Here is a 25,982-nt window from a genome sequence, read left to right as displayed (position 1 = left end):
GTGCTCAAAAGTTTGCATACCCTGGCAGAAATTGTGAAATTTTAGCATTGATTTTGAAAATATGACTGATCATGCAAAAAAACTGTCTTTTATTTAGGGATAGTAACCATATGAAGCCAATTATCATCACATAGTTGTTTGTCTCCTTTTTAAATCATAATGATAACAGAAATCACCCAAATGGCCCTGATCAAAAGTTTACATACCCTTGAATGTTTGGCCTTGTTACAGACACACAATGTGACACTTACAGGTTTAAATGGCAATTAAAGGTTAATTTCCCACACCTGTGGCTTTTTAAATTGCAATTAGTGTCTGTGTATAAATAGTCAATGAGTTTGTTAGCTCTCACGTGGATGCACTGAGCAGGCTAGATACTGAGCCATGGGGAGCAGAAAAGAACTGTCAAAAGACCTGCGTAACAAGGTAATGGAACTTTATAAAGATGGAAAAGGATATAAAAAGATATCCAAAGCCTTGAAAATGCCAGTCAGTACTGTTCAATCACTTATTAAGAAGTGGAAAATTCGGGGGATCTCTTGATACCAAGCCAAGGTCAGGTAGACCAAGAAAAATTTCAGCCACAACTGCCAGAAGAATTGTTCGGGATACAAAGAAAAACCCACAGGTAACCTCAGGAGAAATACAGGCTGTTCTGGAAAAAGACGGTGTGGTTGTTTCAAGAGTGGAATAGAGAGGAGTGATCTGACAGAAAAGTGTTCAAAGCACTGCTGCCCCCTAACATGTTCATGTCTGATAGTAAATGGATTTTAGCAGGGTGCTGATAGAGCAGTGGCTGTGAGAGTGTCGAGAGCTCATTTCCAAGTTGAAATACTGGTTTCTCCAATAACAATGCTACAGCCAGTATATTCTACTTTTAAGTTTCCATTCCGAGACGGAATTTCTGTTTATGTTTTGGCCTGTGTAATCCTGCCCACAGCACACTCACCAATAGTATTTCAACTCCGCCGGGTTGCCAGATTTGAACAAGTTTGCAGGCAAACAACACTGCGTGCTGCATCCATGGAAGCCAGCAAACGAACTGGATCAGAGATAACAGATTCCACCCGACCTAAAAAGCCTCGCCATCGGTCTAAAAACCACCATGACCAGAGGCGTAGTAAAACAAGGATAAATATTGGAGAGGCCTTTGGAAGATGGAGACAGCTTAAAGCCCAGAAATCCTTTAAAACGGATGCTAAATTGGCTAATTTGCATGTCAACATTCTGGCAACCCGCATGAGCTTCAAGTCTGGGGCAGGGCAGACAACTCTCCAATATTTTGAATTTGGACTGCAGTACCCATTTCAAATGCTTGTTGTCAATCTTAAATATAGCACCTTTAACAAAGCTTACCTTAACTGCTGTTTACAATCATAAATGGAAACTGGTTTATGATTAGGCGATTTATGATGCTTGTGTTGTGATGTCACCAACAAATGGGTTTTACCTTTCTCGACCTGTTCTCGTGCCTGCTGGTTGGTCATGCCTGGGTAAGGACACACTCCTAGACTAAAGGTTTCCCACAGGAGGATCCCATAGCTCCACACATCACTCTCTGAGCTGTATCTCCCTGTAATTCAACCAAATCCAAACATCAATCTAGGTCTAACCCGAAAAGCAGCACTCCTCAACTGAACTTCTGTTACCTCCGGTAATAACCAGATGGCTTGACCATATATATAATGAATAACATTTACAGCAATCAATTCACAAATATGATAATTAAAGTGGCTCGATTAACAAAAATAGTTGACAGGCACCTTCAGTGTAGAAAGGTCTGTGGTTATTAATCTAAATTTCTGGGATGCAGTCATGTCTTGTGATAGTCTAACCAGATTTATTTGATGTTTTGAAACTTTACATAGCGAGGACTCTTTTTGAGTGCAATTAATCACACACAATTGAAAAAGTCATGAAAATTCATAATTTAAAATGAGTGGGAACCCTGACAGCCTTTTAGACACTTCTGAACAGTAATCTTACTGGATTAGGATTAGGAGCAAACATTGAAAAAAATGGACAAACATGAATATGGAAACCTGTCTGCTTTACCATAATTCAGTGCTTCTGGTGCAGTCCACTTGATTGGGATCTGTTTGAGGCCGGATGAAGAGTAGATGCCATCATCCTCCTGCCGGGACATCCCAAAATCACTGATCTTCAGCACGTTGTTCTCTCCCACAAGGCAGTTCCGAGCAGCCAGATCTCTGCAAGATTAACAGCAATTTTTTTACATGGCCACAGCAACAATGCCCGTTTTCAGTACAATTCAGTTCTGATTGCATGTTGACTTTAAATGCTGTTTAGCTTCATTAGCAAACAGTAAACATGAATGGACTACAGCGTATTTAGAATTCCTTGACAAAGACTGCAAATGATGTCACTAGCTGAGACTGCATCTCTGAGGCTACAAACCTATTTTTAAAACAACAAAAATTGATATCTGCGACCAGATTCATCCAACAAAATGATTCAAACATGATCAAATGGAATCACATTAAATGACTGGTGTAAAAGTGATAATATACCCAAAAAGGAAAATCTCTCATGTTCTTCCAAACCCGTATGACGCTCTGTCATATGATTATGTTAGAGACTGACAGCCTCAGACACCATTTACTTTCATTGTATTGGGGGAAAAAAATGCAATGAAGGTAAATAGTGACTGAGACTGTCATTCTGTGAAACATCTCTTTTAGTGTTACATGGAAAACAAAGTCATACAGGTTTGGAATAAAATAAGGATGAGTAAATAATGACAATGTTTATTTTTGGATGAATTTTCCCTTTAAGTTAGTTTATGGCACTGAATTTAAGTGACTGGGTAGACCAAATAATAAGCAACACATTTTCAAATCTTTTTTTATTATTTTTAATAGGGATTCACTTATAATATTAGTAGGGCTTTAAAAAAATGTTATAGCTAATTAATTGCTTTTTAGCGTTTTCTGTGATGAATATAATGATGAATATTGTGTCAAAGAACTTGCAAGAAATTGGTTAGTCATCATTTATTTTATTCATTTAAATGTAAACTATCAATGTGCTGTCAGTCGATTAAAATATTTAATCGCGATTAATTAGAATAGTTTTTCATAGTTAATCGCAATAAATCACAGATTTTGAAAGTGCTGAAATTCTAATCCGTATATATTTATTTTCCTGTCAAAATGCATTTATTTCCTTTTTTAGGAAAGAAAAGTAAAGAATATGTAACAATAATGTTTTATTAACATTTTCCAAACAAAGCCTTCCACAATATAAAGATAGAAATGCACTAAAATATCACAAATTCAAGTCAAATTAAACATTAAATACAGTGTTAAGAGGTCCTTTCCCCATCATTTGATCACTGACACGGCTGTTGTGTGTGTATTTGTGGTGTGTGCATCAGTGTAATGACTCCGGACATACACATCGCAAAGGTTCCACTCTAGTCCCACCAATGTATATGCTGGTTTATGCTTTATTAACGGTAAATGCGTTAATCGTGATTAAGAATAATTTACGCATTAAACTTTTAAAATTAATCACATGCGTTCATGTATTAACTTTGACAGCTCTAATATAAATGTAAAATGTTCAGTGTTTTGCAGATAAAGTTAAATTAGACACATTTGTACAGGTATAAATCTTTGATACAAGTATATAATGTATACATGCCATAAAATCAGTGGAATTGCTGTAATTAACAGTTTGGCAAAATCTTCTGCTGTTTTCCAGTGGACTTTTTTCAATTTATATCAAGCTTTAATGGCAAGATAAACTTAAATCTACATTGCCACTGCATTATTAGACACTATACATGCAGATATAAAACAAATTGAATGCTGAAGTTTAATTTGCTGTTTAAAATCAAAAAAAATTTTTTATTTTTTTTTTAATCTCAAAACTGTTATTTTCTCTGGCCGCCGTTCAGTCTCTATCGCGCACATTATGTGTCTCTCTCGCAAGGTTTCAGTTTTGACACTGGTTCAGATGAAAGTGAGTAAATGTTTTCAGCTGATGCAAAGAGACATGGCAGCTTGCCTGTATCTCTCCCACACTTGGCTCCGTTTCCATTCTCAGTACAGTAAATCCGCTCCCTTGTTTATTATGTCCGGGAAATGCGTCACGCGTAACGAATAAGCGTGCACTGCTCCACACAATCAGTTTCTGTGCGAGGATGTGCTGTCGAGTCGAAGGTGTACCCCCTGGAAATGCACCAATTTTAGCCACCTGCTCTCTACTTGCCATCTCATTGCTCACGCTACTAGGCAGGCTATAGAAATGATAAGTTAAATTAGGCTTTGTTGTGTTGTTGTGGAGGCAGTCAGATGCAAATGTCTACTATAGTCTGACATCACAAGGAGAGAGGAAGTACAGAACGAGTCGTTTTAACAAATTCTCTATTTGCAGTGAGGAAGTTTTGAGTTCTGAAACTTACAGTATGTTTTTATAGTACAATGACCTCTTATGTCAAAAGATCAAGGTAAACTGAATTCTTCATGTCATGAACTCTTTAAAACATTCAGGGTTTCATTTATTCGTAGTTTGTTTTTATTTTGCCTGTCTCTTCAGTAGGCTCATCACCACATTCATAAAGTCCCTCACATATACATAAGATGACTCTTCTATCATTTTTTATCCCCCTTTTCTCCCAATTTGGAATGCCCAATTCCCACTACTAAGTAGGTCTGTGTGGTGGCACAGTTACTCACCTCAATCCGGGTGGCAGAGGACAAGTCTCAGTTGCCTCTGCTTCTGAGACCGTCAATCCGCACATCTTATCACGTGGAGACTCCCAGCATGTGGAGGCTCATACTACTCTCCGCGATCCACGCACAACTTACCACGCACCCCACTGAGAGCGAGAACCACTAATCGTGAACACGAGGAGGTTAGCCCATGTGACTCTACCCTCCCTAGCAACCGGGCCAATTTGGTTGCTTAGGAGACCTGGCTGGAGTCACTCAGAACACCCTGGATTCGAACTCATGACTCCAGGGGTGGTAGTCAGCGTCAATACTCGCTAAGCTACCCAGGACCCCATAAGATGACTCTTTCTAAACTCTTCCATTAACAACCAGCCATTTGTGATTCTAGTCTACAGCTTCTGCTGTGCCACTCACTGGCTTTTATGCTGAGCATACATCCTCAGCTAGAGAAGCATATTAGGTTGTCACATCCCCAAAATTGCCTTGCTGGGTGAAAAAAGTGGGGGAGAGTGGAATAGAGAGGAGTGATCTGACAGAAAAGTGTTCAAAGCACTGCTGCCCCCTAACATGATCATGTCTGATAGTAAATGGATTTTAGCAGGGTGCTGATAGAGCAGTGGCTGTGAGAGTGTCGAGAGCTCATTTCTGAGCTGAGATTTCCAGCAGGCTGGCCCTGGACTCAAACAGCACAATGCACCAAAGCCCATTTCACAGTTTAAAAATCACCACCAGAAAGAAGCAAGAAAAATTTGGCAGGAAGGTGCCACTAGGTCCTCATGTTTAGACAAAGAGAAACTGTTGGGCCACTGGTGATGCCGTAAAATTTCTGGACGGTGTGTCCATAAATTGTCTTACTTGCATTATTACACAGCTCTCTGGAATACTTGATTCTAATTGGTCAATCGTGGCATTCACTGGTAAAATATTTTAGTATTTGTAGAATACAAAATCACTGTAGATTATCCCGCTTATTACACGACTATTTACCAAGTACATAATTAAATGGACATGCAATATTGATTTGAGTTGAAATTATGTTATTATGTGAGAAGAAATAGACCAGAGTTTCCAGAAACAGCTCAATTAATCAACTTCTGGTTAAAAGGTTATTTCTTATTCCGATATTTTAAAAGGTTGCATGGGTTTTAAAGGTTTATACTTTCATCCATTCCTGTTGTGGAGAGTTTTAGCGGACGTGGATTCCCAGAGTATGTCTCGAAGTTATTCCGCAAAACACTTTAGCGTCTGCTAAATGAATAAATGTAAATGTAACTATTATCTCGTTAAAGACACATATGATCTTTGCCAAAATACTGGAATCCTGCGACCGAAACATTACATTCACTGTGGTACAGGACGCAGTATTTTCAATTCCTCTACCCCTTTAGTCTCCATCCCTTTTTTCAGTGCAAGGTGGCAGAAACTTCTCGCACTGGCGTTGATCTAAAAAATTTACTATTGTTCCCGAAATTGGATTCCTCTTTGTCCTACCGAGTCTCTGTGTTTGGCCAGATCAATGTTATTCAACACGCTCTGTGAACAACAAGGCTCTTCTTGTAACGGACATCATTACAGAAAAGAAACTGGACTTTTTGTGCTTAACCGAAACCTGACACAAACAAAATGACACTCTACTTTTTAATCAAATCACCCCTATGGGCAACGGATTGTTTGATCTCCTACGCCTATCAGGCATTTGCTCCTTTAAAATCACGTAACATTTTCTTCTTTCGATTTGCTCCCTGGTACAATGATAATCTACAATTGATGTAGACAGTTTCACGTAAACTTCAGCGTAGGTGGCATCTTTCTGGCCTAAATGTCAATTACTAGCTTGGAAGGACCACCTATCTGAATACAAAGTTGCAATTGAATCTGCTCACATATTCACTATTCACTATTAGTCACTATATCACTATATCACTATTTTTCTCACATATCTGTCCCACCACCTTATTTGCTTTGCCACTACTCTGTAATACTTGTTTAGATTTGTTTAGTTCCAAGATAGTCAACATTCTTCATTCTGTTTCCTCCACAACTGTTTCTTCTAGACTTCCTCTCTGTATGCCCAGTTTTTCTGGCTCTTCTCTTTGTAGATTTTCTCAACTAAACACTGCTTCGTTAATTAAACAGGTTTCAACTATGAAAGCCACTACTAGCATACTCGATCCCATTCCTATTCATTTATTTAAATCATGTTTCACCTTTTTGTCCTTTTGGTTCTTAACATAATCAATGATTCTCTGTGCTCTGGTGCTGTACTGGCAGTTCATAAAACTGCTGCTATGAGAGTCGCGTGGCGCCATGCGAGATTCGGACGTGTGAAAGCCAAGCTCTGCGCACTTTGCTAGTTTTTAAAACTTTTTGTGTCATAAACCGGTGATATTCGATACACCCTGTTCCATAACTGTTCTAGGAAGACAATATGTCAAAGAATTCTTAATCCTGGGGCTCTGGAGACATTAGAAGACACTTACGTGCTCAAGCTGAAGCCCCTGAGCAGCAGGCTGAAAGCCCGGGACTCAATTTGGCCAGTGAGGTGAAAGAGATTCAGTGTCAACTGTTGAGTATGTCGGCAATGCTGACAAATGTCTTTGCTGACTTGGAGAATCTTGCTGTAATACGTCGATCGATCACTGCCATGGAGACGAAATTCACAGTGTTGGTTACAAGAGTGGCGGATGTTGATAAACAGATCGATTATCTGGAGTCATTGGAGAGGAAATTAGCTGCTAACCCGCTAGCGACCAAGGTAGACTTGGAGCCCATCTGGGAAAAGTTGGAAGACCTTGAGAATCGTAACCGGCGAAACAATGTCCGAATTGTTGGAATTCCTGAGGACGAAGAAGGCCGAGATATGGTGAAATTCCTAGATGAGCTCTTCCAGAGTCTGCTCAACAGAGCAGGCCATAAACTGGAAATCAAGCGAGCTCACAGAGTTCCTACTCGGAGATCCGCGGAGGGAGACAGGCCCCTATCAATTCTGGCCAAATTTCTGAGGTCATCCGATAAAGATCTCATGTAACGCGAGGCGAGGAGTAAAGAAAGGCTTTCTTGGAAGAACCACAGCATTTTCTTGTTCCCAGACTTTGCGAATTCGACAAGAGAGAAACGTGATCGATTCAAGGAATGCAAGAAACTCTTACATCAAAGGAAGGTTGCTTTTGCACTGATGTTCCTGGTTTTTCAACCCCCCCCAAGACAGTAACGATTTACAAAGGTAAGCTTTTCTGATGACCCAGAATTTTTACATTTTACATCTATATCAGTTGAGTGACACATTCAAAGTCATAGTGTGAATATATATCCTAATATTTCTAAATAGCAGGATTTTTTAAAAATACAGCCATGTCATAATTATTCAACCCCTATTGCATGTAGCTGTTTCTTAAATATGTAAGGCTACACAAGTAATTGTTTTAAAACAAAATTAAATCATAAATCTGCAATGGCACTTAAGTTTTAAAATTTAAGTTTAGCGTTGTACGCAAAAATGTATTTCTATGCAAAAAATGCAATTAAAAATAAGCTGTCTCAAAAGCTAATAGAGGAGATTATTTCATTACACAAGAAAGGTCATGGCTAAAAGTAAATTTCCAAGGCACTTCTATTTCCAGTAGACAAAGTTGGCAGCACCATTCATAAATTTTTTAAATATGGTACAACAGCAACCTTCTTGGGGTGTGGAAGAAAGCAAAACATCACCAAGGGAAATGTTGACTTGAATATTCAAGAAGTAATAGGAAAGAAGTAGGAAAGACCTGTGGAGTCCTGGAAGAAGGTTTTATTGACGTATGACACTAAACTGAAAATGAGTTTTAGACCCATGAGTCAGCAGTACGTCTGGAGTTAGATGACAAGGTGATGACAAGAACAACACCATCCCCACAGTCAAGCATGGAGGTGGGTCAGTTCTGTTATGGGGGTGTTTTGTGGCTGCAGGAAACAGCTATCCTGACTATTTGACTGACACCATGGATTCTTTCAGGTATCAGGCCATTTTGGCATGAAAAATTTGATGCCTTCAGTGTGTAACTTGAAGCTTGGTGATCACTGGATTTCCAGCAAGACAATAACACCAAGGATACATCCAAGTTGTCCAAAATCTGGTTCATGGATAGGTCATGGAATGTCCTTAAATGGCCCTTTCAGTCCATCATTAAAATCCCATTGCAAACCTTTGTTGGGATTTCAAGGAAGCAGTGGCAGCACAGAAACCAAAGAATGTCAATGACCTGGAAGCTTTTGCTCATGAGAAATGTGTAAAAATTCTAATAGAGAGGTGTCCGAAGCCTGAGAACACTTACCTGAAACATTTATTTGTTGTTATTAAGGATAAAGGATGCTCCACAAATGATTGACTTTGGGGGTTGAATATTTTTGACATGACATTTGTGGAGAGAATTAGTTATTTTTTATTTTAAAATTTGGCTAAACTGAACTCTTTGTTCTCAAAATCATTCAAATGTGTATTAAAAACTTACTTTGACTGTTTACTGAGGTTTTAGTTGATGTGTTTTAATTCACATCACCAGAATGTATTGCTGGTCAGGGGGGTTGAATAATTTTGATTGCAACTGTACATGGACTGTTTGAGTTTAGAGGGATGGACGCTGTCCATGCGCTGTTGTGCACGGGGTTAATGCACACGTTTTTTTTTTTTTTTCTGTTTTTTTTTGTTCTGGGGGATGTTCGGGGGTTGATTGTTGCACCAATGTTGGAATATGGTCTTTATAATTTTATTTTTTACCCACAATCTATTTTTTATAATATGTCAAAATGTCAGATGTTAATATGAGTGGATCGTCTTTCTCCACGTGGAATGTGAATGGGTTGGGGCACCCCATAAAAATAAGGAAGGTTATTTATTTTCTTAAACGTAAGAAATATGATATAGTGTTTATTCAAGAAACGCATCTTTCCCCACAGGAAGCTAAAAAATTTGGGAAGATATGGGGTGGACGTTTTTTCTTTAGTGCTGGCTCAAGTAAGAGAAGGGGAGTCATTACATTGATAAATAAGCATCTACAATTCAAATGTCTCAAACAGACTAAAGGTAAGTTAGTCATTATTGTTTTAGCAGAAATTCAGGGGCAAAGGTTGATTTTGGCTAATATTTACGTACCTAACACTGATGATCAGGGCTTTTTCATTTATCTTGAAGGGATGTTGCAAGCCGTGGGCACCCCTCATGATATAATATTGAGAGGAGACTTTATTCTATTGATGGACTCAGTTCTTGATCATAGTGAAGCAAAAGTGTGTAAACCCCCTAGAGCAACAGTGATGCTTCACAGGATGTGTAAAAATCTTGGTCTTACAGATATTTGGAGACTTTTGAACCCATCTGATTGGGACTATAAATTTTTTTCATCAGTCCATAAGATTTATTCTAGAATAGACTTTTTTTTTAATATCCAAATCCCTCATTTCATCTGTTGTTGATTGCTCAATTGGAAATATCTTAAGACTCAGATCACACCCTGGTGAGTTTAGAGGTGTTGCCACATATGGAGAAAAATAAATCATATAGTTGGCATTTTAATGTATCCCTTTTGCAAAATCCTGAATTTCAACAAATGTTAAAGGCCGAAATCAATGTTTATATCCTCTGTGGGCGTGGCTTGGGAAGCATTTAAGGCGGTTCATCAAAACTGCCTTAAGTGCAAAAAATCCAAAGCACGAGAACTCGTGGAGTTGGAAGGGAATATTAAAGGTGCAGAGCTGAAGTGCCGAATGTTGTCTGTTGGCCTCAGAGAACTGACCCGATTGAAATACAGATATAATACTATTTTGACGCGGAAGGTGGAGTTTTGGCTATTCAGGGCAAGACAGTCATACTTTGAGTCGGGGGACAAAGCAGGAAAACTTCTGGCTAGGTATATAAACAGAGAGAGTTTTTTTCTACCATTCCCTCAGTGAAATCTGCTGGTGGTGAAATTTTTACCTCGGCCATTGATTTTAATAATGCTTTTAAAGAATTCTATCTTGATCTCTATAGTTTCACGTCTTCATCTACTGATGAAGATATTAGAAACTTTGTGGAACAATTAGATCTCCCTAAACTGACGACTGAGCAAAAAAACTTCTTGATTCTGAGATAACATTGGAGGAGCTTGGTGAGGTAATTGCCAACAGGCAAGGCCCCTGGGTCAGATGGCTTTGCCACTGAATTGTTTAGATCTTATGCTACAGAATTGGCTCCACTTTAGAAGTTTGTACGGAATCATTAAAGAATGGAAAGCTTCCGCCAACCATGACACAAGCCTGGATCAGCCTGATTCTTAAAAAGGACAAAGATCCAAGCGAGTGTAAGAGTTACCATCCAATTTCCCTGATCCAGCTAGATGTTAAAATATTGTCAAAGATTCTCGCTAACCGATTAAGTAAAGTTATGACATCTCTTATACATATAGATCAGGTAGGGTTTATTCGGGGCCACAGCTTTTCTGATAACATTAGGCATTTCATCAATATCATGTGGTCGGTGGCGAATTATCAGACTCCGGTCATCTCACTTGACGCCGAAAATGCGTTTGATATGGTAGAATGGGATTATTTTAAGATTTTGGAAATATAGGGGTTCGGGGATACTTTTATTGGATGGATTAAGTTACTTTATAGACACCTTGAAGCGGCGGTACAAACAAATGGATTAATTTCAGATTATTTTACTCTGGATAGGGGCACCCGGCAGGGTTGCCCTCTTTCCCCATTATTGTTCTGTCTTGCCCCGGAAACATTAGCAGCCGCGATAAGAAGGGAAGATGTTTTTTCAGGGGTGGTGGCGGGAGGTATGGCGCATAAGCTTTTGCTTTACGCAGATTATATTTTTTTATTCGTCTCCGACCCCATTAGATCTATGCCTTGCCTCCACAGAATTATTAATTCCTTTTCTAAGTTCTCAGGATACAGAGTCATTTGGTCTAAATCCGAAGCTTTGGCTATGACAGTGTACTGCCCAGTAACAGCTTTCCAGCCTGGCGCCTTCCAGTAGCCCAAACAGGGCATTAAGTATTTGGGCATTTTATTCCCAGCAAATTTGTCTGATTTAGTTAGAGTTAATTTTTACCCTTTAATAAAAAGGTATGAGCAATGTGGGCAGGTGGGCTTCATTACATTTATCTATGATCGGGAGAATAATGTTATTAAAATGAATTGTATTCCAAAATTTAACTACCTACTACAATCTCTCCCCGTAGATGTCCCTGTCTCTTATTTCAAGCAATTTGATAGCATAGCGAAGTCCTTCATTTAGAATGGTAAATGTCCCAGATTACATTTCAATAATTTACACAAGCTAATCGACAAAGGTGGGCTAGGCCTACCCAAGATTTTGTTTTATTACTATGCATTCGGTCTCAGACATTTGGCCACTGGTCATTGGTCACTTCCACCTGAGAGAGCCCCTCCCTGGTTTTGTATAGAACAGGAAGTTCTTGCCCCTATTTCACCATTGCAAAGCCTTTCTATCAAACTAATCGGAAAAGTTAAGTTACACCCAGTTATCTCGCATTTGCACTTGGTATGGACAAAGGTGTCCAGAGTGTTTAATTCGGACATTTATTTAAATGTTGCCTCAAGCATATGGCTGAACCCTAAATTATGTATTAATAAGTCCCCTTTTCTATATGAGAGTGGAGTGTTGTGATCTTTTGAAAATTTGGTTCAACATTTTGGGATTCCCAGATCTCAGTTCTGTAGGTATTTGCAGCTGCGCCACCTACTCTGTATTGTTTTTGGGAGTAGCATACACCCCCCTAAAGTGGCAGATACCCTGGAAGAGGTGATTACTGCTTTTGGAAAAGTTAATGAGGCAACAGTGTATTACTGCTAATTCAGAGTCTGGGGGATGGAGCTTTAACTTCTATTAAAAGATTATGGGAGTTAGATTTAAACTTGGTATTGGAGGAGGGAGTGTGGGCTAGGATTCTAAAAAATGTCAAGTCTGTATCTAGAGATGCAAGGGTTCCCTTATGCAATTCAAGATTTTACATAGATTCTACTGGACCCCCTCTAAATTGTATAGGCTTGGTCTTAAAGACACACCCACCTGCTGGTGATGCCAATTAGAAGATGGACACACAATCCATGTTTTCTGGGGGGGTGTTTAGACCCAAGAATTTTGGTTGAAGGTTCAGAGTATTATGTGTGACGTTTTGGGCACTCAAATTTCATTTTGCCCCAGACTCTGCATTTTAGGCGATGGGGCGGACATCAATATAAAAAATTGGGTCCTAACCAGTGTTATGATCGCCAGACATGTGATTTTAAGGGGTTGGAAGTCGGCTGGAGCACCCCCATTTCAGGAGTGGTACTCGGAGATGGGCAGGGTGGCGGCTTTCGAAGAAAGATCATAAAGAACGCTGGGGAATTTGGATTTGTTTGTTGGGAAATGGGGCAGATATTTGGCATTCTTGGAGGGTTCTCGGGTTGGAGCAGTGGAGAGAGAGGGGTAGTTGTTAATGTGTGTGATTATTATATATTTTATTTTTTTGTTTTCTTTTGGGTGTATGTGCTCGTGTGACCACAGGGGTGTTTGTTGAGGGTCGGGGTGGGGTTAGGGATGGGTGGTGGTGGGAGTTAAATGTTGATTCTGTGCATTTATGTTTTGCTTTTCTGTGTTTGATGTAGGAATCAATAAAAATGTTAATCATAAAAAACAAAACTGCTGCTATAACTGCTATAAGTACCTAAAAATCTAAATATGGCACTGGACAATTTAAACGACTTTTGTCACATCTCTAATTGACCTTTTGTCACATCTCTAATTGACAAACTGCTGCATTCAAATAACACAATTTGGTATTTGATGTACAAAACAAGCCCAGATGGGAATTGCAATAGAAATGTATCTAAATGTATAGAAAATATTTTGCAGCCTATGTAAGTCGCATTTTAATTACCACAGAAGCACATCAAGTCTTAACTATCACCAAAACGCAAAATGAGACGTTTTTGTCTGCAAGCACTTTTCATGTGGAGTTCAAAGCGACGCTTGACGCTTGCGTTGATGCCCTGATGCAAATCATGAACGCAGCTTCACGATTCCTGTATCAAAGTGACTAGCCACTGTCTGCCGGCAGATTAATATTGTGGAGGATGAGAGTTCAAGAGATTTAATGCCCACTGTAATATATATGCAAACTATGGGGAGACTAGTTCTTTCAATTAGTCAAACTCCAACTTCGACTTTGGGAATCATTTAATGTTACTTGAATTGGTGCTATTTTAGTGCATTTCTATCTTTATACTGTGGAAGGCTTTGTATGGAAAATGTTAATTAAGCATTATATTGTTACATATTGTTTTGTTTTCGTTCAAAAGATGGAAATAAATGCATTTTGACAGGAAAAGTAGTATATATAGAGTGAAATTTCAGCACTTTCAAAATCTGCGATTAATAACGATTAACTACCAAAAATTATGTGATTAATCACGATTAAAAATTGACTGACAGCACTACTTATAAGGCATTATATGGTTTGGCTCCACATAACTTGACTGAGCTTTTAATTCCTTACTCCCCACCTCATAAGCTCCACTCTGCTAATTCTGGCCTTTTGTCAGTTCTACAAAGTCATCTCTGCTCTATGGGAGACAGGGCTTTTTCCTGCCATGCCCAAAAACTGTGGAACACGTTGCCTAGAGAAATTAGGGAGGCATCAATTCAGAGCTCTTTTAAATCTAGTCTTAAAACGTTTTTCTTAAAAAGGGCTTTTACCTGACTTTAGTAAATAGTGTTTTTGTGTGTGTGTGTTTTTGTACATTTTATGTTGTATATTTTGTATGTGTATTGATATAGAGCATTGTGTATATTTTATGCTTTGTATTTAGTTTTTATTTGTAAAGCACCTTGAGATGAAACCTTTAAAGGCACTAAATAAAAAAAGAAAAAATTATTATTATTATTATTATTATTATTATTATTATTATAATGACTGTAGATTATCTAGAAGGGTCATTATCCTAAACGAAAATCAAAACTAAAACATCTTTGTAAACTAATAATAAAAAAGAAATGTAAAAAAAAAAAAACATTTGAACAATTGAAAAAATAAAATAAATAAATACTTATTTAGTACTAACTAAATACCAAAAATAATGCAAAAAACATTTTATTTCATTTTGTTGATGAGGTGTATCACTATTAAATCTGAAGAGGTACAGTTTTTCTTACCTGTGTATACAGTTCTTTAGCTCCAAGTACGCCATTCCAGCAGCAGCGTCTAATGCAAACTTTACCAGTTGTTTTGTCTTGAGGTCCTCCTTTTTCTTTCTTAAGTATGATAAAAAGTCGCCGCCTGTTGAAAAATGGCCAAATAAATGAGCTATGGATATGCAATACATTAAAAGAGACACAGACATTCAAAACAAGTGTACAACACGACTTTTAATGAGGAAGGTTTCAGTGGCTAATGGCTGAGACAAAGATCCAGTTTACTGACCTGGTACAAGTTCCATTACTATGTAAATGGGCTGCCGTTGGGTACAGACGCCTATTAACTTCACAATGTTGGGATGATCATACTGCTTCAGGATCCTAGAGGTGGTGGAAGCATACATGAATATGGACACGACTGCACTTTTTATCTTTATTGACTTTAAACTTTATTTCTAGATGTTCGAGGGTTTATAAACAGTATGTTTAGGTCTGAGGTAAAGCAGAAGGAGTTGGATGAACACTGGATGTGGGTTCACCTGGCTTCTGAGAGGAACTTTATTTTGAGGTCTTGTGGTAGATCTTCCTTACAGGTTTTCACTGCCACTGGGGTTTTGTCTCGCAGTGTTCCTTTGAAAACCTCACCAAAGTTTCCCTAAAACAATTTTTCAAAAGCATTTAGTTCCATGTTTGATAAAGTACCAAAAAGCACCATAGTATTACCATATATTTTGGACCATGGCATTATTTGAAGTATGTTGGAGTAACATATAAACACTAAGGAAGGGTCATACTAGACTAGTTGTCCAACAACCAAATAGTCCATTTGTTTATCAACATTTTTTCTTTGATAATTTCATGTTAAATATTTTAAGCGACGGTCGGTGGGTCATTAAAGGGGATGCATTCAGAGATGCAACACCATGGAGAGTGCTGCTGACAGCGTAAAGTTATTTATTGTTCAATATCTTTCATTAACCTTACTGAAAGGCTGCATTTAGCATCCACATATCACTTAGATATGTAAGATGTGTCTGATGATTTTTAGGAAGAGATCACATTCACAAATAGCACTTTCTGGCCAATTAAATGTTTAAGAGCTGAGCTTTACTACAAGGATGTAAATTCACCATAAACATTCCCATGACTTTTTAGGATTTTATGAACTTTTTTGAGGCTTAAAATTCCCTGACATTTCCAGGTTTTCCATGACTGTGGGAATGCTTTATGTATAAAATCAAATCACCCTATGGTATTATTATCAGATAATATCATTGTACCATGGTACTTCCACAGTGTTTTCTCTATAAGTAATTTTATATCAAACATCCCAGAACACAAGCACAGAAAATGTGGGCTTACTTTGCCGAGGAGTTCTCCAAGAATGACGTCCTCATGATTGAGGATCCATTTCTTATCCTGAGGAAACAAACAAAAGCAGTGGAATTACCATTCTGACACATATTCATTAATGAACTAATGACTCGTACAAAGACAAACAGAGAAACAGAGATGATGAGCGTTCTGTGGGTCAGTCACTGTGATAATGGTCTGCTCAATGCTAATGATGCAATTATCACTTCATTCTCCAACACATGCACTGAGATATACTGTACTGTCTTTTAAATATCTGAATACCTCTTTTGTTACTTTTTAATGCAGAATTTGACAATACATCCAATAATTATTTAACAATTCCTTACTGATCACAAACTAATAATAAGTGCAGCGCTGTTATTTAAGAGCGTCGACACTCTAGAGAAAGCTCAGACAGAGCGTTTGATAGAGCATCTGTTCTGAGAGTTGAGAAAGAGCCATGTCAGTTTGAAATCAAGTGGAAATACAGCAAATTAGACTTCTAAAAGCACAACTGGACCCACCTCTCTGTGATACTCATTGATAAATGGATGCCTATGTCAAAAGTTGAAATGCCTTCAACTTTTGGTCGCATGACGGAGCATCACTTTTGCAAACCCTTGTTTTCCCTCTCTGTCCTTCTGACGCACCATACCAATTGAAATCAATGGATTCACAACTCTAGTGGCATCTCTAGTGAGAAGGTGATCAAATGCTTCATTTGAGAGATCAGCAATTCAAAGAGAATCAAAAAAGAAAAATCGCCTTCTAAAATCTCTGTTCATTTACGGCTATACTAATGAGAACAGACATTAACTTTGACACTGATAATGGTGTCAATTAAAGGGCCATTACACTAAACCTCATGAAGATGAGTGACCTGCAGTGTCGTCATTAACCTGGACAGTAATGCACTACACTCATATCCCCCAGCACCCCCTAGGTCCTGCCCTGCTTTTCAGCTATTTGATAATACAGTAACATTCTAGTAAAAAAGTAGTTTTTCACTAAATGGACACAAAGTGGAATTATTTTTAATCATTTTGATTTATAAGCAGCAATATAATCATACAAAATAATGCACAGCAACATTTATTTGCATATGTCTTTATTAAAAAAAATTGAACCTCTTCAACTCTGAAAAATGGCAGGCGACAGCCCAAAAATGCACCACACTCAAAATTAAAAGCTCACCATTTACACATACTGTGGACTAATTGCCAGAAATTGGTCTAATTTTTTCAGGAAAAAAGATTTAATTATCGACTTGTTTCTTACATAAACCTATCGATTCACTTCAGAAGACATTCACTGATCAACTGGAGTCACGTGGATTACTTTTATGCTGCCTAAATTTGACTTTTGGACCGTCAATGTGTTGGCACCCATGTACTTCTATTATAAGGACCTGACAGAGCTCTATCTTCTTCTAAAAATCTTCATTTGTGTTCTGCTGAAGAAAGACAGTCACACACATCTGGGATGGCATCAGGATAAGTGAATAATGAGAGAATTTTCATTTTTGGGTGAACTATTCCTTTAATGGCCATGTAAACAGAAGCGGAATTCTAGGAGTGCGCATGTGCGTGGAACAGACCGGAGAACAAACTTCATAGGATGGAGCCTTACAACAAATCAACACAGCAAAAAGTATTCAACATTTCTGGGACTACAGTAGGAAAAGCATATACACCAACTATACTTTTACATTTACACACACCAATGTAAAATATTGGTGGTCCCTCATGTTTGCTTACATGAGCTCATCCATTGAGGGAATCCCGGAGTTTTACATAAGAGGGAAACCCCACTATTACAGCGCAATTTCGCTGCATTTCGTGATGTTAAGTTAAGGAAACAAACACAGCAACAATTCTGGAATATCCGGAAATAAAGCAAAGCAACGGGGAATAAATAGTGAAGTCTCCTTGGATACCATGTTTGTTATTTACACAAGCGTCACAGAAAAATTACGTTGCTGATTAGTCGACGTGATTGACAACGTTGGCAATAAAAAATGATCGACATAAATTTTCATTGTCAAATAGTCGTTTTATCTCATTTAACGTAACATGAGATCACATTAAACTCAAATGATGATGCGCGAGAGCAGCACTGCAGTTTGCGCATGAGTGAGGAGAGGAAGAAAACACATCTCACAGTCCAGATGCACACTAAACTTTCCAAACAGCTTCAGGTGAAGTAGATCACAAAGTATGAGGGAATTATAATGCAAAAATACAAAATAAGTAAATACAGAAGCACTCTTGTTGCGGAATAAGCGGAGCCGGAGCTCTTTAAAGGAAACACCCTGGCATTACATCTTTAATGCAGTTATATTTAATGCGTTATAGCTTTATTAAAGTTCAAATAATATGGAAGCAGTAAATAAATTCAAACTCCGAAACTGGCATTTCCCTGTGCGGTCAGCGCCTCTTCTATGGGTTGCGCGAAGTGTCCCGATCTAAGGGGGGAGAGACTGAAACTGCACCCGACTGAGGTACACTCTGTTGCGGGGATGCTCATCCCTCGAGTGCGCGAGCGCTTAATGCAGCTAGATTATAACGTGATGGCTCACGACTTATTGAATCATAATATATGTCACAAATTACCAATACACAGCTTTATTAATAAGAGAGAGTTTGTTTTTTTAAGTTAATGATGGATTGAAGTGAACAGAAAGGTGAGAGAGGGTAGTCTTCACCCCATTATACACTGCAACAACATACATTTTTGATTAGTGTTTGTTTTCCAATATAAATATCTAAAACTCATTTAAACCAACGTACATTTTCTTTAGCAGCTGTACTACAGAAGAAAAACATTTTATCTGAGAATGTTGAATAAAATATTAAAAATACAAATATTTTAAAATATCTAAAAATCCTTAGAAGCAGCATATAAGATATTCAGGCTTGCATTTAGAGAATAGATCTTGAATATAAGTGTATTTTGTCTTTACTGCACTCACAGAAGTATAACCAAGTGAAAAAACACACTTATATACAAAATACACTTACATTTAAGATACATTCTCTTAAAGCAAGTCTAAATATCTTATATGTTACTTCTCAAATAAATTTATCTTGTTTTAAGAATTTTTAGACAATTTTAAGTGGAAAACAAGACAAAAACACTTTATAAAAATAGGATTTTTTTCAGTGAGTTTCTTTACTGAATTAAACTTAAAAGTATTTTTTCCCTTTAATTCAGTGAATGTCATTTAGAGGTATTTTTAAAAGATGATTTTGTCCTCTTTATTGTTAGTAAGCATGTTTACTACAACCCTTTAAGTCGGGGCATAAGCTGAATAATCGGTTAAGTGCTAATAGAAGTCAAATAATCATTCTAATAATCGTTAGATAAATCGATTATTAAAATAATCATTAGTTGCAGCCCTAGTGGAGAAAGCTGCTTACTGACCGAGCCACATGTATAGGAGAGTGAAGTGTACGCCACTTATACAGTGCATGTAAACAGGAATGCTGCTTTCTCGCAATTACCCACTTTCTCACAATAAGCCGCCCATGTAAATGTAGTAAAAGTTTGGAATAAATTAATTGAAATGGACAGATTCACGCAGATAAATCGGACACACCACCTCGAACATCATTTTTTCTACTGAACTTGAAATCAAAGCCAATATTAAAATACCTGTCTTAGCACTTTCACAATTACAAATTGCACAACACAGAGGGATTGCAAAACTAATCTAATGATACAGTATTTAGGAAACATAATTGCCAAATAAATAATTTTTTTATTCTATTTTAATAAATTTTATTTTATTCTATATTTACCACTGACATTTTATCAGTGTTAATCTATCTATAGTTTGTCATTTGCTCCTTATAAAGGTTTTTGTTTTATACATTCTAGCATTCTAAAGCTTAATTTCACAATACTCGTGATGTTGTTTCATTTTATACAGCCAGTAATATTAAGTAATATTCAATAAATCACCCAGCCCTAATTCGTAGGGGGGCATGCTGTAGCAGAAACATCAACACTTATATGATTTCAGTCAGCATGTTCAGCTAAGGTGCTTTGCTCCAATAATCAAAAACCCATCAGAGGAACATCATCCGTGTGATAGATGCACACATGCACTCACACTCCCCGGGGGTAAACCAGCCAGTGTGGACCAAAGGAGTCTAAACTGACATCTTCTAAACCACCACAAGCTCCTTGTGAAGCCAAGAGGAAATCAGTATACACACACACACACACACATCAAACAACAAATCACAGGACTTTTCATTACCCAGACATGTTGATTTGAGAACTGCACTGCACAACATTCAATTTAATGTCCAGTTGCACATGTTAGTCAAAATGAGCAATCTACACAAAACATTTCTGCAGTAAGAAACTTTATGGCTCCATATTAGAAATGCATTGATAGCCTTAGTGGAGACATATCAAATGACTTTACACAGAGCCAAACAGCTTGTTTAAATGAAGAGAGAGAGCATGTTTCACCTTTATGACGGGGTTTAAGAGCACAACCCCAGATTTCTTGGTGATGACTTGTTTAGATGTGTAATGATGCTCAATGAGCTGTGGGATGGTGGGGAAGCCAGTGCCTTCAAATCTGTACTGATTCTGTGGACAGAAAGAGTCACAAACAAAATCAGATAGTACACTGAGCTTGTTTATAATTCATATACATGAGGGCAATGTAAAGGCTGAAATTAAAAAGTAAAAACAACAAAATAATAACATAAAATACTTAACCATACCACTCTTAACTATTTCTGCAATATGCAGTAGGCATACTGTGCAAAGTAAGCAAACTGTCTGTATGCATGGAATACCCGGACAACTGACTACTACACTTTCAAAAAATAGCAGTCACTAAACCCCTTACCCTCCTGAACCTTAACCTCTGTAACAGCAAATGCAGTTTCATGAGAGTTTTGGAAAAGAATATGAACGTGGTAAGTACATTTTATCAGATGCTTAATTTGTATGATTTTTTTATCAACTTGTATAAAGTGGAACCATGTTTATACTTGAATAACTTTTTTATCATGGCAGAGCCAGTGAGGTGCAAATCACTCACATCAGCGAACTGAATGATGAAATGTCTGCGCTGTCCATCTGAGAACACAGACAGCACATACTCTCCAGGTTTGCCGTGGCTCTCGCGCACCAGGAAGTCTCCCTGCTGCTTTAGCAGCTCCTGAGCTTCTGTCCTGGGAATGGCACCATGATACCACTCCTGCTCACCCAGCGGTTTCTCGCTGGTGGGTATCACGTCAAAAAACTGATGGGGGAAAAACAGGGGGTCAAGACAGAGAAATTGTACTGTCAGAAAAGATAAATGAGGAGATGTTGGAGAAAGCAGGACTTAAGCTCTGAAACTTACTGAGGAGGAGCCCAGAACAGACTTTGGCGAGCGGATGATTCCGGCGATGGAGTGCCTGAGGGTGTCAAACTTTGATATCTTGTCTTTGCTTTTATCCTGCAATGTACAGTATGTGTCAATGACAATCGAGCACTATGAGTAAAAATCTGATGTTTTACTGAAATAGTACACCAACAGAAAAAGTACCATGGTATTACCAAGTTTACTGAACATGTACAGTGGTTATATGGTAGTCACTAAGTATCATGGTACGTAAACAGTCAAAAGTCTGGACATACCTACTCAATCTTTATTACAACTATAACTTTCCACATATTAGAATAATAGGAAATATTAAAAGTCATCAACATGTTGGTTGGGTGTCTGTTGGCTATGAAATAACACAAATGGAATAGTATGGGAATTACGTAGTGACCAAAAAATCTTATACAAATCAAAAGAAAAATCTGAACAAATCTGAACTTCTTCAAAAGAAGCCAGCCGCTGTCTAAATTACAGCCTTGCACAGCCGTTGCATTCAACCTGGGATGCTTGTTTAAACAGTTTCGATCGAGTTTCCATATATGTTGGGCACTTGTTGACTTGCTTTTCGATTACTATCTGGCCCCAAAAAACAAAAAGTTTTGTAAAGAAATGTATACAGTTGAGTGCATATATTTACATCAGAAGCTATTTATTTACACATATCCCACAAGACAAAATAAGAACAAGTTACAGAAATCATCCTGTTCAAAAGTTTACTTAATATACAGTGTGTTGCCTTCATGTGCATCCATTAATTTTTGCATCTTTTGTAATAGTTGTGTACGAGTCCCTAAATTTCCTGAGTGTCAAAAGCTGGATCTCACCATCATATAGCCACTGTTGGCAAGAACTCAAATGTGCAGAAGATGCTGGGAAACCAAAGAACATGCAGTACCTGGAAGATTTTTCTTAAAAATAGTGGCCAGCTTCACTGCTAAGGACAAAGCAGGGACTCAACAAACAAATACAAACATTCATTGATCATCAAGAACAAACACACCATATAAAGAACCAAGGGGATGTAAACTTTTGAACAGGATCACGTGTGTAAATTAAGCTATTATTTTGTCTTGTGGAATATATGTAAAAATCTGCTTTGTCAACAGCTTCATCAGAGCAGTACTCAATAAAAAACAAAATGCAAGTTTATGATCTCTCTTATTTAAAAAAGAAAAGAAAAAAAAGATAAACATCTTGCAGATTCTACATGGGGGATGCAAACTTGTGCATTTTAACTGTATGTTGGCACAATTTATATTTGACTAAAAATGTAAGCATTAGGCTTTAGATTACATTTAAATTAATAAGGTTTTAAAAGAGACTGATAAAAGTGAGGACACACTGCCCTCTTCAGCCGACTTTAACTCCAGCAGCAAATCAAATCAAACGACATTCATATTTCCAACTGCACCAGGTAGCAAAATCACAGGACTCAGATTTGTACTGAGATGGGATTCAGCTCAAAGGATTTCCATGTGTTGCCGAGGGGTTGACGTGTCAGCATGTGATCCATGCCCATCCTGATTCCTGATTAAACTCTACCCCACTGTGCTCAGTCCTAATCTACAGCAGAGCTACAGCACTGGTGGATTAAAGGAGATGGCAGATGAACATACTGTACTGCTTCAAAATATATCAGTCTCTGTGTGCTGATCTGGGACTCATGATTTTCATTTACAGCATGATCAACGCTTTGTTCTCAGAATAAAATGGGCGGACACCTCAACCCCACACATCAAACGTCTGTTTGAAAAACAATACTTGTGAAAATGAGTTTGCTTGAACTGATTCAAATTGAAGGTCTGGGGGGGCCTGGGTAGCTCAGTGGTAAAGAAACTGGCTACCACCCCTGGGGTTCGCTAGTTCAAATCCCAGGTTGTGCTGAGTGACTCCAGCCAGGTCTCCTAAACAACCAAATTGGCCCAGTTGCTAGGGAGGGTAGAGTCACATGGGGTAACCTCCTCGTGGTCGCTATAATGTGGTTCGTTCTCGGTGGGGCGCGTGGTGAGTTGAGCGTGGATGCCGCAGTGGATGGCGTGAAGCCTCCACACGTGCTATGTCTCCGTGGCAACGCGCTCAACAAGCCACATGATAAGATGGGTTGACGATTTCAGACGCGGAGGCAACTGGGATTCGTCCTCCACCATCCGGACTGAGGTAAATCACTACGCGACCACAGGGACTTAGAGCGCATTGGGAATTGGGCATTCCAAATTGGGTGAAAAAAGGGGAGAAAAAATTTTTGAAGGTCTGTAGTTTGCTGACATGCTGATTTTGCATACTCTTCCAGGTAGTAGTTTCATCAATGAAAAAGCTGGTCCGATTCTTCATTTGGGCTGTGTTCCAATTTGTATAATTCAATTACGTGCTAAAAGAATATATTTCGGTGGTGATTTTGAGTACGTAGTAAGACAGTATGCAGCATCAATAAATTGTCTTGACATCACAGAAAACCTTGTTGCATACTATTAGTGTTTGCATTTAAACGCAAATCTGAATTTGAAGGAATCCATTCCTTTTAGGTCCATATATTTGAAAAGTGCTGTGGCAGATTCAGCCTTGCATTCCTCGCCAACTGAAAACAGCTGCCAAAAAGTCGAAAGAGAACCGTCTTAAATCTCACCTCTTCTGTACCACAATGAGGTGTGGGCAGTATGAGCCAATAAGGATGCACACTTTGAAAATTTACCAGAAATGGTATTCTACCCAGGGGAACTATGTTATTGCATATGTGGAAAAAGATCTGGGCAGACAACCAAAAGGCTAGTTGTTGGTTCGAATCCCTCATGGGACAACACCTCTTAGCCACTACCATACTACCACCTGAGCAAGGTACCTAACCCCAGGTTGCTCCTGAGGGATTCTTGTGTATGTGGACAAAGATTTGTGTGGACAACCAAAAGGTTTTGGTTCAAAGCCCACATGGGACGACACCCCTCAGCCACCACCATGCCACCCCTGAGCAAAGGTACTTAAACCCAGATTGCTCCTAAAGGGATTCTTGTGTATGTGGACAAAGATTTGTATGGACAACCAAGAGGTTTTGGCTCAAAGCCAACATGGGATGACACCCCTCAACCACTGCCATTCTGCCCCTGAGCAGAATACTTAACACCAGTTTGCTCCAGGGTTTTTTTTTTTTGTGTGTATGCAGATAAAGGTGTGTGGACAACCAAAGGTTTTGGTTTGAATCGCACATGGGACGACACCCATTAACCACCGCCATTCTGCCCCTGAGTAATGGACATAAACCCAGCCTGCTCTAGGGGGATTGTCCCTGTGATAAGCATACTGCAGGTTTGGACAGCATCAAGCAGTGTTATAAAAGACACGGACTTACCATTGAGTTGACAGAGCGGGCGTCCTCTTCATAATTGACGACAGGTGGTGGTTCTTTGCCCTCGTTCTCTTGCATCTTCTGCTCCAGCAGTTCTCTCTGCACTGTGAGTTTGGTCTCCGAGCAGCGCAGCAGCTGAACAGTCTGTCTCAACTCTTCCAAAGACTGCTTTTGACTGAGCAATAACACCACACTAAAGAGAGAGAGATCATGTTATTCAATCCACAATGAATGCTTCTTTTTAATCTCTTTTTAAGGATATTTGTTGTTTTCCTTGAATGTTATGTCAGAAGCATGGTCATACTGTCAGGGATATTTTTGAAACAATTTTACCCTTAAAAAAAAGAAAAAAACTGTACAGAAATACAACCAATAAAATACAAAAAGTGCCAAAATGCTTTTAATAAGTACTAGGGCTGTCAAAGTTAACGTGTTAACACGCAATTATTTAAACATGTTTAATGCAGTTAATTTTTTAAAACATTGTTAATGCATTTATTAGGGGTCCACACACGGATACACAGAGCAGCAGATATGAGTATAAGCACACAATTAGTGGAAAGCAATCATTTCACATTTAATTTTTTATTTTCTTAAAAAGGAACTGAATGTGTTAATGCATTAACTACAAATAAAATTATGTTATTAATCTTTATTAAATATCTTCATCGATTGAAAGACCCAATAAATAGCCCAAAGAACTGTAAAAATAAAATGATCAGCTCTTTGGCATGAAATGGTAGTTCTTGCAGCACTAACAGAGAAGTTGAGGTGTAGAGTTGAGGACCGCCACCCATCTGTGTCCAGAGTTGGCAGTGGTGATTATATCAGCATCTCTTGTGCAGGATTACCCAGCAGACCTTAAAGAATGTGCTGAAGCTGGACAAATCCCCATCCATCCATCCATCCATCCGTCCATCCAGCACAACATTACAGTTCACTGAGCTCTATCAGTCCAAGCCCTTTCATCTTCACAGAGGCACTGAGGTCAACACAGACCAGTCTTCTCAGCTTAATGAAGCTCTATGG

At 38.4% G+C, this 25,982-nt stretch overlaps 1 protein-coding gene across 1 annotated transcript in view; it reads right to left on the bottom strand.

Annotated features, from left to right (window-relative positions):
- Nucleotides 1-25,982, bottom strand: part of LOC127426812 (tyrosine-protein kinase Fer-like) — an 80,953-nt gene that overhangs the window by 9,212 nt on the left and 45,759 nt on the right. The window contains exons 9-18 of the mRNA XM_051673853.1: nt 24,957-25,146; nt 21,593-21,688; nt 21,287-21,490; nt 20,704-20,826; nt 16,228-16,284; nt 15,405-15,520; nt 15,152-15,246; nt 14,884-15,007; nt 2,056-2,210; nt 1,451-1,573 (exon numbers count right to left, since the gene is read on the bottom strand). Coding sequence (XP_051529813.1) covers nt 1,451-1,573; nt 2,056-2,210; nt 14,884-15,007; nt 15,152-15,246; nt 15,405-15,520; nt 16,228-16,284; nt 20,704-20,826; nt 21,287-21,490; nt 21,593-21,688; nt 24,957-25,146 — 1,283 coding nt within the window. The remainder of the gene's footprint in view (nt 1-1,450; nt 1,574-2,055; nt 2,211-14,883; nt 15,008-15,151; nt 15,247-15,404; nt 15,521-16,227; nt 16,285-20,703; nt 20,827-21,286; nt 21,491-21,592; nt 21,689-24,956; nt 25,147-25,982) is intronic.

Source organism: Myxocyprinus asiaticus, chromosome 3 (genome assembly GCF_019703515.2).
Source record: "Myxocyprinus asiaticus isolate MX2 ecotype Aquarium Trade chromosome 3, UBuf_Myxa_2, whole genome shotgun sequence".
Classification (NCBI taxonomy): Eukaryota; Metazoa; Chordata; class Actinopteri; order Cypriniformes; family Catostomidae; genus Myxocyprinus; species Myxocyprinus asiaticus.
The sequence above is the reverse complement of the archived record's forward strand: the minus strand, read 5'-3'. Positions and strand labels throughout refer to the sequence as shown.